Source organism: Fusarium venenatum, assembly GCF_020744135.1.
Source record: "Fusarium venenatum strain MPI-CAGE-CH-0201 chromosome Unknown EDB82scaffold_1, whole genome shotgun sequence".
Classification (NCBI taxonomy): Eukaryota; Fungi; Ascomycota; class Sordariomycetes; order Hypocreales; family Nectriaceae; genus Fusarium; species Fusarium venenatum.
In genome coordinates, this window is record NW_027072129.1 from 9,136,654 (window position 1) to 9,148,409 (window position 11,756).

The 11,756-nt window shown below is 48.1% G+C and overlaps 5 protein-coding genes across 5 annotated transcripts; 2 read left to right on the plus strand and 3 right to left on the minus strand.

Annotated features, from left to right (window-relative positions):
• Window positions 1-841: 841 nt before the first annotated feature.
• EDB82DRAFT_95975 (uncharacterized protein) lies at window positions 842-1,999 on the plus strand. Its single transcript, XM_025725234.2, has 3 exons — window positions 842-984; window positions 1,045-1,837; window positions 1,994-1,999. The coding sequence occupies exon 2, from the start codon at window positions 1,204-1,206 to the stop codon at window positions 1,792-1,794; it is 591 nt and encodes a 196-aa protein (XP_025588229.1). The 5' UTR covers window positions 842-984; window positions 1,045-1,203; the 3' UTR covers window positions 1,795-1,837; window positions 1,994-1,999.
• Window positions 1,976-3,333, minus strand: EDB82DRAFT_95936 (aquaporin-like protein). Its single transcript, XM_025725223.2, has 2 exons — window positions 2,855-3,333; window positions 1,976-2,789 (listed from the first exon to the last, which is right to left on the minus strand). The coding sequence occupies exons 1-2, from the start codon at window positions 3,179-3,181 to the stop codon at window positions 2,157-2,159; spliced, it is 960 nt and encodes a 319-aa protein (XP_025588228.1). The 5' UTR covers window positions 3,182-3,333; the 3' UTR covers window positions 1,976-2,156.
• Window positions 3,334-6,545: 3,212 nt separating this feature from the next.
• On the minus strand, window positions 6,546-7,684 carry EDB82DRAFT_472473 (D-isomer specific 2-hydroxyacid dehydrogenase; the record flags this gene model as incomplete). The annotated part of the gene is made up of 2 exons (XM_025725211.1): window positions 6,546-7,438; window positions 7,495-7,684. The coding sequence occupies 2 exons, from the start codon at window positions 7,682-7,684 to the stop codon at window positions 6,546-6,548; spliced, it is 1,083 nt and encodes a 360-aa protein (XP_025588227.1).
• Window positions 7,685-8,013: 329 nt separating this feature from the next.
• EDB82DRAFT_491259 (uncharacterized protein) lies at window positions 8,014-9,305 on the minus strand. Its single transcript, XM_025725200.2, has 3 exons — window positions 8,969-9,305; window positions 8,653-8,908; window positions 8,014-8,596 (listed from the first exon to the last, which is right to left on the minus strand). Exons 1-3 carry the CDS (start codon window positions 9,181-9,183, stop codon window positions 8,102-8,104), a joined length of 966 nt encoding a protein of 321 aa, XP_025588226.2. The 5' UTR covers window positions 9,184-9,305; the 3' UTR covers window positions 8,014-8,101.
• A 928-nt stretch (window positions 9,306-10,233) lies between these two features.
• On the plus strand, window positions 10,234-11,739 carry EDB82DRAFT_96041 (P-loop containing nucleoside triphosphate hydrolase protein). The gene is made up of 4 exons (XM_065610080.1): window positions 10,234-10,375; window positions 10,435-10,499; window positions 10,595-10,724; window positions 10,780-11,739. The coding sequence occupies exons 1-4, from the start codon at window positions 10,313-10,315 to the stop codon at window positions 11,539-11,541; spliced, it is 1,020 nt and encodes a 339-aa protein (XP_065465877.1). The 5' UTR covers window positions 10,234-10,312; the 3' UTR covers window positions 11,542-11,739.
• The last annotated feature ends 17 nt before the right edge of the window (window positions 11,740-11,756 follow it).

Genomic DNA, 11,756 nt, shown 5'->3' on the forward strand with positions numbered 1-11,756 from the left:
AGTACAGCAAGAGATGATCACGTGGGTCATGTGCTCTTTCTGCAGGATGGCAGATGGTTCCTGCCATTCGGATCAAGACAAAGCCATTTCTACAAGGTGCTACCTTCCCTGTAATTCAGGCTTGAATATCCCTGCGATGCACCGCTATGACGACTGATTACAATCGTTAAGGCTTGGCTACAACACTTGTGGCTCTATTCTTTAAATCATAAACATGAATGATTTACCGATATTAGAACACCCTGTTCCTACAGTTCTTTGTCTTGGATTGTCCCGCCAAGCGAGTCAACCCCGGAATTTGAACCCCCGTTCCGGTACCGAGGTGAGGAATCGGCAGCGGCATCTGATAAGAATACCCTCGTATCTTAGTTGATATAGCTACACACGCATAAATGATGATTATTGGCACCATTCTATTACTCACCGACTTATTCTGATCGATTGAAATTATTTTACTAATCCTACTTCACGTACCCTTTGATCCAGAGCAGAATTATGAATTAGTTGACATCGGGTGAGCGGATCCAATTCTACCCACTTTCGCGGCGGTTCAAGAGCATCGATATCCGGCGCAGTGGATGCTGTGGAATAGGATCGTGAACAAGTGTTTCTAAGCTTGTATAGTACTGACTGCTACATCGAGGAATTTGAAACTGACCCGGGACAATTACTCCTAAACTCCAGCAATGCCTGTTCGATATCCGGATATGCAGTACGCTCCTTCATTATTCTCAAATATACTATATTCTACTTGCACAACGTTTATGGCATGTGACATCGATTTCGCTCACATCGGACAAGTTCATACATGCATGCATAGACTACGTTAAACCTTCACATCCTGTATCCTGGTTTCTGAGTTGTACAGCATGAGAGCCAAGGACTCGAGACAGGGTTGTTTGTTCATCTGATGATGTGACGCCCAGAGGCCCAGACCTATGATCGAATACGAATTTCTACTAAATTATAGCCAATTCTGAGGATGTGAGCAAGAAACATATTCATGCAACCATTTACTAATGAGTTTCGAGTTTCAACTTACAGACACCTTTTTGCCACTCACTACTGTCCCAATTTAGATGATCTTCAACAGGGATCATCGATGAAACTACGGCGGGGTCAACGAACCCTGATCCAGCCCAAAACGCGCATCGACGTGTTCCCCTGAATCTTCTCTTTCCACCTTCGCCAATCCCTATCATCATGTCGTCCAAAGCAGCGTCTATTCTCAAGACCGCAGTCTACTCAATATGGTCCTACCAGTGGGGCTTCCTCACAGCAACTTTCTGCATCTATCATGAACTCAGCATCCCGAACCCCTTTTACGCGATCCTGACAACAGTCTTGACTCTGCCTATCCCCCTGTCAATGGAACTTTTTCTTCTCTACACTGCGGCTTCTCGTTTTAGTCGTCTGGATTCCCACACCAGAAAATTCAACAAATTCTTCTATGAAACGCGAGACTGGGCTATGATTCTCCCCATCCTAAGTATCCTCTGGTTCCTATGTGTCTTGTACTGGGGCCTCTTGACTATGATGGACATGATTGCTTATGGGCCCGTGGCCAAGACCATCGATTTTCTCTGTATCTACGTCAAGCCCATTGGCTATGCCGTTTACATAGGAGGCATCCTCCTTTATATCCCGCTGCCCGTTTGGGTTATTGTTACTGGCATCGGAGCGTGCAGACGGGTACGGAACCTGAAGAGTCCCGAGGAGGAAGTGACCCACTTGACAACCAAGAATGACGACGAGGACCAGTGGAACGACTTTCAGGACAATCGTGGTATCTGAGCCGGTATTACTTTCAAGAAAACTGATAGTACTTGATGAAACTGTAGGTACCCCGAGACCTTATACATAAACGACTTCATAATCATATATCATTCTTGTCTCGTATTCTCCAAGATCCCTTCCATGCCATTATCCAACCAATGTTTCCAATGAAACCCCGTTAAACCGTTATCGTGTCACAGACACTGATGCAATGTAGTATCCAATGGTTCGACACATCGATTCAGCTGAATGCTGAATGCCCTCTCTACCGTCACGAGAACGTAACGACACCTTGCATCCTTGCACTGCTCCTTCCCGTCATACAAACGCAGTTTGTGCTGAGCACATGGTCTGATCCAGGCCCAATTGCGAGGAACGACCTAGACGGCCATCTGACCATCAATGACGCTGTCATTTCGCTGAGGGACACCGTGGTCCTTGGGCTCAATGGTATCAGTATGAGTGTGGGGCATAGGCTCCTTTCCGTGAGGGAAGAAATGATGGTGGCTCAATTTCTCGATATCATCGTCGTCCTGTCCCGGGTTGGCAGTCTGATACTCGAGCACCTTAAAGATCTTGTAGCAGCCGAAAGCCAGGAGAGAACCCATAAAGGGCCCGACGTAGTAGATCCAGTCGTAACCGTGGAAGCCCGCAACGACAGAAGGACCGAAGGATCGGGCAGGGTTGATGGACGTGCCCGTCCAGTTGGTCGCACAGATGTGGGCGATGAAGACAGAAATACCAATGCCGATGGGGGCAAGGTGAGTGCTGCGGTGCTTCTCGACAGCGAGGAAGTAGACTGTCAGGACGAGCTGGGCAGTGAGGAACATCTCGATAAAGACACCTTGAGCGATGCTTGTCCCGTTGCCGAGAGCGTTGGTGACGAGAAGCGGGCCGGGGAGGAGTGCATGTGTAATGCCTGCAGCGGTCATGGCAGCAACAAGCTGTGTAGGGATGATAAGGAGCGCGTGGATAGGTGTCACAGCACCAACGAGAACTAAACCAAGAGTCACCTGAACGAGAGGGAATGAGCATGCGGGTTGGATCAAAAAAGCAAGCTGGTGCGGGTGTCACTTACAGCTGGGTTAAACATGCCACCGCTGACACGATAAAAGATCCAGACATTGACAGCGAGAGCAGTACCGAAAGAGGCAGCAATGTACATCAAACTGAAAGGCAACAACGGGGTATCAGGATCAGAGGGGCTGTTGGTGACGAGGGCAGTCTGGGCACCGATGAAAGAGAGCAGCAAGAACATGAATGTCCCGCAGAACTCTCCTAGGATGATGACAATGGCATTTCTGATGCGGTCGCGCTGGGGATTACCTACACGGCGATCTGCAACAGCTTGCTCAGTTGGCAAGCCAGTCATGCTCGTGTTAGCCCGAGAGGCGAATTGAACCATTGTGGCCGATTTACAAAGCGATTGATTGATGTTTATGCGTGATGGGGAAGGGGAAGACCAGAAAGAGGAGGAGTAGATGGATGCTAGGATGATGAAGTATGTGAATGTATGTGAATGTATGCTGGAGATTGATGCTGCTGGGTCTAAGGAAAGATAGTTTGTTGATGGCGTCCTCGGAGACTTTATATCCAGAAGAGAAGGAAAACTACAGCTTTACTTACCGGTCGATGGCGTCCCTCATTCCCTTAACCCTGATCGAAGCACACCTTTTGGATCAAACGGCCAATCTGAGTGGCGTCGATATGTTAGTCCCTGAGGGTACAAACAGCCTCATGGCAGCTACCGTCTATTGGGACACGGGCTGAGTCTGACAAGGGACAGTTATGGTAAAGGTGGGATGGGCAGATGAATGGGGGCTGGGCTCCGAAACTCGTCTCATCAACCCTGAGATTGATACTCAGACTCCCAGGTCTGTCCATCGTGTAACTCGCAAGTTACGCCGCAAGTACAATACTTCGCCAGGAGTCTCGTGATAATTCAGATTGCATATCACAGACAAGGAGCCTGGTTATATGGACGAGGGCCTTTTGTCATGTCTGTCTGCCCAACTTGAGTTGTCCATAACACAAGGATAGGAAGCTCGGAAGACTGTCAAGGTGATGGTCAACGAGCTGTACAGCACACCTATCAACGATACGAAAATGTGACTGGTCTCCTCCTGTCTACATGTATCAGGACTAGCAGCACCGTAGGTAGGTATATTGGCTTTCTTAGCTCATGACGCCTCTCTGGACGCACCAGAGAAGAATGCGACTATTTCCATGCAAGCGGTTTTCAGCTCGTGATGATGAAGATTGGGGCGAGACATGGATGGCATAAAAATTAGCCTAGTCCAGGACGGTAAAGCTACAACCACTTGCGGTAAAGCATAAACGACTTCTCGATATGTGTGTGTGTGTGAAGAAATATGCAAGTGTTGTCTAAGCAGAGACTCGGCCATCGGGTCGGGACCGCGCAATCACAGACTCTCAGCGATGGCTAAAGAATGCAGAGTAATGTTGCTGAGACTTGGGAAACTTTAGCTCTGTCTCGGGCGACCACAGACAGAGCGAACCCTAGGACGAACCACGAGGGGACAAGCAAGGTTTCATGCGATATCAAGCCTTATTGGACAGCTCATTCTGTCAGCTTGTTGATCACTGGGGTAGGTTTGATCCCCGCAAGTAAGCATGCAAAGAAGAAACCCAATTGAATGAGGAGCCTGTCAATCAATGTCCGGGATATCCCAGATCTTAACAAGTACCAGTCCACGTCGACGGGGAGTACCTTTTGGACTCAACGGGTTTACAAGGAGTATTCCAACGTCTTCCAAGGTCTTGTCCCTTAAATTGCGCTATTTGGCTCTGGTTCGGCCTTCAACGGTCGCCCCTTGGAGAGGTTTGATTAGCTTCGATTCACGTAGAGGTCATCATACATAGTAGATAACAGGTGATTTTATCATGACGCTGAAGGGCTTAAACCCATAGTCTATGAATAAACTTTGAGCCAGCTGTACGACGGACGTCACAGTAAAGGTCCATCGAAGCAGTGCGTCTTATTGGTTGGACGGCTTGCATCCGGCACCTAGACTTGTACGGTTATACCGGAACAAGTTGTCCTCGAGAATGTTTATAGTGAATCATTCCATCTCAAGTGGAGAAAAGACTGGTGATAATTCAAAGAGAAATGGAAAGATCGGGTTTCGAAATTAAAGGTTTGTTACTGCATCTTGGCGATTGACTAGGATGTCACATGAATGGTCCTTTACTTACAAGAGCTTATGGCGTACTCGTGGCGTAAATACACATTGATTCTACAGCAACCAACCGCTGAGGGCGTAGAGTTTGGTGGTGACAGGAAACGATGATACACTACAAGGCTACATGGGGAGTCCTCGAGAGAGCGGGGAAGCGGGAGCAGGGATATGCCATTGGCTTTATCTGATGTGGTGCAGATCCATAACAACAGGCAATCTAACCCAACTGACATGTATGCACTGAACTATGAAGTCCCCCTCAGCTTCTTCCCGCAAGCCATAACCTGGTCTAGCTCCACCGTTATTGTCAGATGCGGGAGATGGCCCACTGCACTAGTAGTTGACACCTGAGCACGGCAACTTCAAGCATCTGAGAATCACTAGATCCACGATAGTTGAGCGCTCTCCCCGAAAAGCAGTTAGACTATGAGAGCTGGATTGGATGGCCTCGTAACTGAGACCTGCAATAACGGACCTGAATACCATGTGCGTGAAAAAGGCTTGTTTACTACTTGTCTCACCCTACAGAAGAGGGATAGCTAGCTAGATCACATACGAATAATGGCTCTTTGAAGTCACAAATCCGATCCTCGACTTTCCCCATGTCTCAGAATAGGACTAAAAGGGACGCTCCGCCGCTCCCGATACCAGCTGAAGACCCCTGAGGTGTTTGAGCGCCTCTCCAGCGCCTCTAAACTTTTGGTAGGTATGCATTTTTTCAGTTGCGCTGCGGCAAGGGACAAGCATCATGTGAATTGTGGAAATTTGTTTCCCAATGCTTACTCCCGAGGTATGTCGGGGGACCCTGCGATGGACGGATGAGGGTTAGAGAAGTGATTGAGGTCTGCTGAGGACCAACATGGCGTTGAATGCCATTCGTTATTCTACGACAGCCAACCTTGTGATATTCTGTTGTCAGGAGTATCTAGTTACACTTTCAAGCCCATCGAATCGTCCCAACCTCAGACATAACACGTCGACATGAATGTTGCTAGGATGTAATTGTGCACTCGTTGGAAGCCCGAAACTGGCTTGGGTGTGGGAATGAAATTATGGTGTGAGAGAGATTAATACACACAAGATCCTACATGTCTGCATACATGTATTGCGTCGTTAGGGGGAAAAGAAAAGAAAAGAAATAAGCATCAAAGCAACTCGGAAGAACCATTCAAGATATGATCGACGGCCGTTGTTTGATCTACATCTTCTGCCGTAAGTCCAAGAACCAACCATAGAAATGTTGCCAACAAGTCTTGGAAATCTGGGGCCGAGATTTTGATCAGGGATGAAGCGGGTAAGCCCGTTGTAGTATTGTAACATGCAAGCACTATTTTGGTATTTCGTGCATATCGAAAGGATCATTTATGTGGCCGTTATTTCGACTATATAGCCTATCATGAACAACTTTCTAGGTCATGGATAGATGCAGTCCTGCCCAGACGCTGTTGCAGATATATGTTTGCTTTTTTCGCTTTCCTTTTGCCGACTTTCTGAAACAAGATTCTGCAAATGAACCGTCCTTCTAGAAACCTCGTCCCTGTCACTCTCATTCTTTTGCCGATCTTACACTCAACTCATGACGTTCTCCAGAGGCTCATTGGCAGCCCACCGCTCGATGTTCTCAACCTGCTGCTCATACCACGACTTCATGGTGTCCCCCTCTACGTAACCCATGTGAGGTGTGATGAGGACCTGGCTCGATTCATCGTGGCCCCAATTCTTGCTCCGCCACTCGCTATCTTTCGGCAGAGGCTCGAGGTCAAAGACGTCGACAGCAGCGCCCCTGATGCGGCCTGCCTTGAGATGATCGAGGAGATCCTTCTCCACCACTAGCGGTCCTCGGGAGGTGTTGACAAAGAGCGACGTGGGTTTCATCTTTGCCAAGTCTTGCGAGTTGATAATGCCGCGCGATCGGTCAGAGAGAACAAGGTGTACCGATACCACGTCGGCGTCACTGAAGAGTTCATCTCGGCTTACTACTTTGAACGTCTTTTCTCCATCCTCGTCCTCGACAGCAAGACCGACCTCCCTTGCCTTTTCATCGGCCGCCTCTTGGGTGAGGTTGGTACTCCACGCGATGATCCTCATACCGAATGCAACGTGCAGAATCTTCGCGACGGCACTTCCCAAACGCCCAAGGCCAAGAACACCCAGTGTCTTACCGGAGAGGTCAGCAGCGAGGCCGGTTTGCCACAGCCCTTCTTTCATGGCGGCATCATCCCTGGCGATGCCGCGAGCGAGGGCAAGAATGAGAGTGATGCAGTGCTGCACGGTACTACTGACGCCGCCCGTTTTCTTGCCACTCTGAGGCTTAACAACTGTTCCGGCGACTGGGATGCCTCTTGCTTTGAGAGCATCCATATCCAACGATCTGTTTCTGAAGGCTGTTGTAAGTAGCAATTTGAGAGATGGAAGTCTCTCGATCAATTCTGCGGGGAAAGGTGTGCGCTCTCTCATAGTACCTGGGATGTAGTTCAGCCGATTGCCCTCAATCTTGCGTGTAAGTTACTTTACGTACATATCACTTCATAAGGCTTCAATCTCTCTACCAAAGCATCCTTGCCTTCCTGTGTGTTGTCTGGGTGGTTGTAAGGCAGCACTGTATCCTTAAGAGACACGACTTGGTACTTTGACGAGTCGAGCTTTGCAAAGAATGAGTCTGCAATGCCTTGATAGTCATCAAGGATTGCCACTTTTGTCGAAGCCATTCTTAAAGGTTGTCGGGTGTTTCTTGGTGGTGATGAGATGTAAGATGGTAGTGATGATGTATGAGTGAAATGCCGTACAGTCGCAAGGCGTCCAAGTCGACTACAGACACTGTGCGATATCATGTAATCGAAGGAATGTATGTCAATGGCGTTGGAAGCTAAATAGCAATTTGGATTTATCGCAAATGTGACAGTTTAAGAATACTGGCAGGTAGAGAGAGGTCTTTGGAGTCGATTACCAAATGTCATGAGCGGCTAAGGTCTAAGCCGGGTACGCCGATCTCGGATAATGTTTTCGGCAATCTTGAATCAAGATGTCACAATAGGTATTCTAATAAGTCGACTGACTATTTTATCTTAAAGTACGTAAAACCAGTAAGTTAAATGCTATAATACCTATATCAATATAGATTTGGTTTACATCTTGCTGGGCATTCTCATAGCACCATCCAATCTCATAACAACTCCATTCAGCATCACATTCTCAATACCCTGTCGCGCCAATTGCGCAAACTCATTTGGCTGACCAGCTCTCCTTGGGAATTCCATCGCTCCCTCGAGACTCTTTCTGACCTTTTCGGGCATGACGCTCGTCATTCGGCTCTCAAAGAGACTTGGAGCAATTGTCACAACTCGAATTCCAAATCGCGCGAGGTCTCTTGCCATGGGTAAAGTCATGGCCGTCACAGCGCCCTTACTGGCAGAGTAAGAAACTTGGCCCTTCTGACCATCAAATGCTGCCGATGATGCTACCATGATTACAACGCCTCTCTCGCCGTCGAGTCCTTGAGGTTCTACCTTGGCGAGATGCTCTAGAGTCTGGCGGACGAGGTCGATGGTACCGCGGAGGTTGACATTGAGAACAAAATCAAAATCATCCAAGCTAAAGGCAGCGCCATTCCGGTCAAGAATCTATATTGCTCGATCAGTATCTTTTGGCCACACTCTGTGAGGATCTAACATCTTACCGTTGCGGGTGTAGAAACACCAGCTGCTGCTATCACGCCTCCCAAAGGCTTGCCCGTCTCCTTTGCCCACTTGGCAGCATCTTGGACTGCCTTGGTAACACTCTCCGTCTCCAAAACATTGCACTCAAAAAACTTGGTTGAGGTGGAGAGTTTCTTGACTAGTTCTTGGCCGGATTCTTCGTTCATGTCCAAGATGGCCACATTACCGCCGTTGGCGCATATATCCTCTACACAAGCCTGACCAAGGCCCGATGCACTAGAACGTAGGTTAGTGAGTGTTGTGGATAGCTTGTCAGAGACACCGATGTTTGCTTACCCGCCAGAGACTATGAACGTACGATCCTGAACCTTCATCTTGAATTTATGATATTGATATGAATGCTTGTAGAGATATCTAGGGGAAAGGAGATCTCGGTGTTGTAGTAATAAAGCCACCTGGGTTCTGTGTAATTGATCGTCTCTCGGCACGTGGCTAAACAACCGAGTTTGCCTCGGCATCTTACGCAGCTTGTAAGTACAGTACAATACCATGATGGTATCAACGAACTACAATATATGATTTTGAAAAAACAGAGGTTCAATGATAGTCCCAAGAACAACATGTATATTATTGGATGATCACCAATACGCAGATGCTCATAAGCCTGAACGGTCTCCAAGGGATGTAGTATAGGGTAATACAGCCTCGGCATATTTGCGTCATATCTCTTGACAACTTCAATGAAGTGGTGCATGTTCACACACAGAAGGGTATTCCAATAATTATTATTAGTTTCATTAAACTTATTAGCATTTGGCATGTTGATTAATATGATAGTCAACACCGCTTTAAGATCGGCGATGTCACAGCTCCACCCTCACTTAGACTGAACGGCTACCAAACAAGTCAACAATGACTACCAAATTGTCAGCACAACGAGTGAAGAACTTGGATCTTGTGACATCAAGTCAAGACGTGAGATTAATTATATCCTTAACCGGCTACTCCGCAATGCGAATAACTTTGATCATTATTAAAAACGTTGTTAAGAAGAAAGACCCCAAAATCCCTTATTTGGCTGATTTGTGTATCCAACTAATAGACCCAAGCTCTCTATCACTAGTCGAGTACCCTGATAAAACTTGACGCTACAATAGCTTTAATGCCTAACAGCTGGAGCTGATCCACCCGAATTAAGTAAGCTGCTAAGGGTGGCCAAGCTTTGGCGGTGTTATCGGGCTGCTATTTTTTGTCATATTATCACAACTTTATGACGCTATCTCTTGTTTTAGGGGACAAAGGTGGGCTATTTACAGGTGACCCACCCTTCCAATCGCACTCACCGAGCAGGGCAGGTCATTACAAGCATGGCATCCATGGCATGGTATATACTGTTGCAGTAGAACATCCTGGACATCCATCCCATTTTCATGCATCGCATTGCCTGTCAATTTCTAACTTGTCAACTACACGCATGAACGACGGGTCTTTCTCCTTTCCCTCTTCATACCTACTGACCTAACCCGATCAACAATCAATCGCCCGCCTAATAATCGCTTTCCTTTCCTACATACCCTGCTGCAACAGCTCGCCAAAGATCCAAGATATCCGACGTCGCTCCAACCGCCTGAAACCTATCCGCAACTTATCTATCTTCCACAATCTCGTTATTTTCCCGCAATGACCAGGCCTCGTCGGCACTCCGGCGCGAGCGAGGAGAGCTCAGGTACGGCTCGTGAGCAGGTAGGCGACCAGAACAAAGCCGTTATCATAAACGAGACGACTGACTTTTGGCGTCAAAGGAGCTAGGGAGCATGTATGATTACCTGGCCAAGATCATATTGCTTGGACCCAGCGGGACAGGAAAGTACGTCATACCCCAAGCCAGTCGGCGAACGAAATAGCGATCGCAAATGCCATGATTAGCGATCACCAGTGGCTGACCCTTGCGCGCATTTATAGGTCATGCCTACTACATCGCTTTGTCAAGAATGAATGGCGAGTCTTGTCATCGCAAACCATCGGTGTCGAGTTTGCCACCAAAATCATCAAAGTTGGTTCCGGGTCGAGGCGGAAACGGATAAAGCTTCAGGTACCATCACTCGCCATCGCGCAATAACAGAGAGTGGGATATTGACGTGACACAGCTTTGGGACACGGCTGGGACAGAACGATTTCGATCAGTCTCCCGTTCTTACTACCGAGGCGCCGCGGGCGCTATCCTTGTCTACGACCTTACCTCACACGCATCCTTCCGAAACCTACAACCGTTCCTTAATGACGCCCGAGCCCTTGCATCCCCGAACCTTAGCCTTATGCTCGTAGGCAACAAACTTGACCTTACAGACACACTCGTCGACACAAGTCTTCCGCCCCCAACACCAAATAGCGTCACTTCAAACTCAACCCTGACATCTGGTATGCTCGGCGCCGGCGGCAGCTCTTACACAAGTACAGCCACGACCAGAGATCGAGGAGCATCCATAAGCGCAGGCAATCAGCTGAGAGCAACCATTGCGCCAGAGGGCAGAGAAGTCACAAGAGCCGAGTCCAGCCGATGGGCCAGTACGGCAGGAATATCAGTAGTCACCGAGGCGAGCGCATTCAACGGCGAGGGTGTTGACGAGATATTCGAAAGGCTAGCAAGAATAATTCTTACAAAGATTGAACTCGGCGAGATAGACCCGGACGATCCAGCAAGCGGGATTCAGTACGGTGACAGCGGCGGGTGGAACACAGCTAGTGATGGAGGCAGTATTAAGAGTTCCATGACAGGTGCCACCGTGGACGACGTTCACAACGGACTCAGGAGAAGGAGGAAGAAGAACAGAACACAGAACTGGGGACTACGAGAATGGGAAGAAGTGTTTACGTTGAGCAGTAGAAGGAGAGGAGGTGGCTGTTGTTAATCGCTTAGATTGCGGCTGCCCTTTCATGCCTGCTTATAAGCCGGTGCCGTCCAAGATATCTGGTTATATGTTAGACTGACAGTGTTTTTATTTTATTTTAGGAAAATGGTTTCGCGAGACATTCGTTCAGGAGCGCGTTGGCGTTTTGGTATAGATGATTGGGGTGTCAGGATGCGCAAAGGCTTGATAGGAGTTCTTTGGTTGTGTAGTCTGAC

What these genes read in the sequence shown, in the direction of transcription:
- EDB82DRAFT_95936 (XM_025725223.2), bottom strand. Translation starts at nt 3,181, where the DNA reads ATGGTTCAATTCGCCTCTCGGGCTAACACGAGCATGACTGGCTTGCCA. An exon ending in GTGGCATGTTTAACCCAGCT is followed by an intron (nt 2,790 to 2,854) that starts GTAAGTGACACC and finishes CCTCTCGTTCAG; the next exon opens with GTGACTCTTGGTTTAGTTCT.
- EDB82DRAFT_96041 (XM_065610080.1), top strand. Translation starts at nt 10,313, where the DNA reads ATGACCAGGCCTCGTCGGCACTCCGGCGCGAGCGAGGAGAGCTCAGGT. An exon ending in CAGGTACGGCTCGTGAGCAG is followed by an intron (nt 10,376 to 10,434) that starts GTAGGCGACCAG and finishes TTGGCGTCAAAG; the next exon opens with GAGCTAGGGAGCATGTATGA. An exon ending in GGACCCAGCGGGACAGGAAA is followed by an intron (nt 10,500 to 10,594) that starts GTACGTCATACC and finishes GCGCATTTATAG; the next exon opens with GTCATGCCTACTACATCGCT.
- EDB82DRAFT_491259 (XM_025725200.2), bottom strand. Translation starts at nt 9,183, where the DNA reads ATGGTATTGTACTGTACTTACAAGCTGCGTAAGATGCCGAGGCAAACT. An exon ending in ACGTTCATAGTCTCTGGCGG is followed by an intron (nt 8,909 to 8,968) that starts GTAAGCAAACAT and finishes CCTACGTTCTAG; the next exon opens with TGCATCGGGCCTTGGTCAGG. An exon ending in GTGTTTCTACACCCGCAACG is followed by an intron (nt 8,597 to 8,652) that starts GTAAGATGTTAG and finishes CGAGCAATATAG; the next exon opens with ATTCTTGACCGGAATGGCGC.
- EDB82DRAFT_95975 (XM_025725234.2), top strand. Translation starts at nt 1,204, where the DNA reads ATGTCGTCCAAAGCAGCGTCTATTCTCAAGACCGCAGTCTACTCAATA.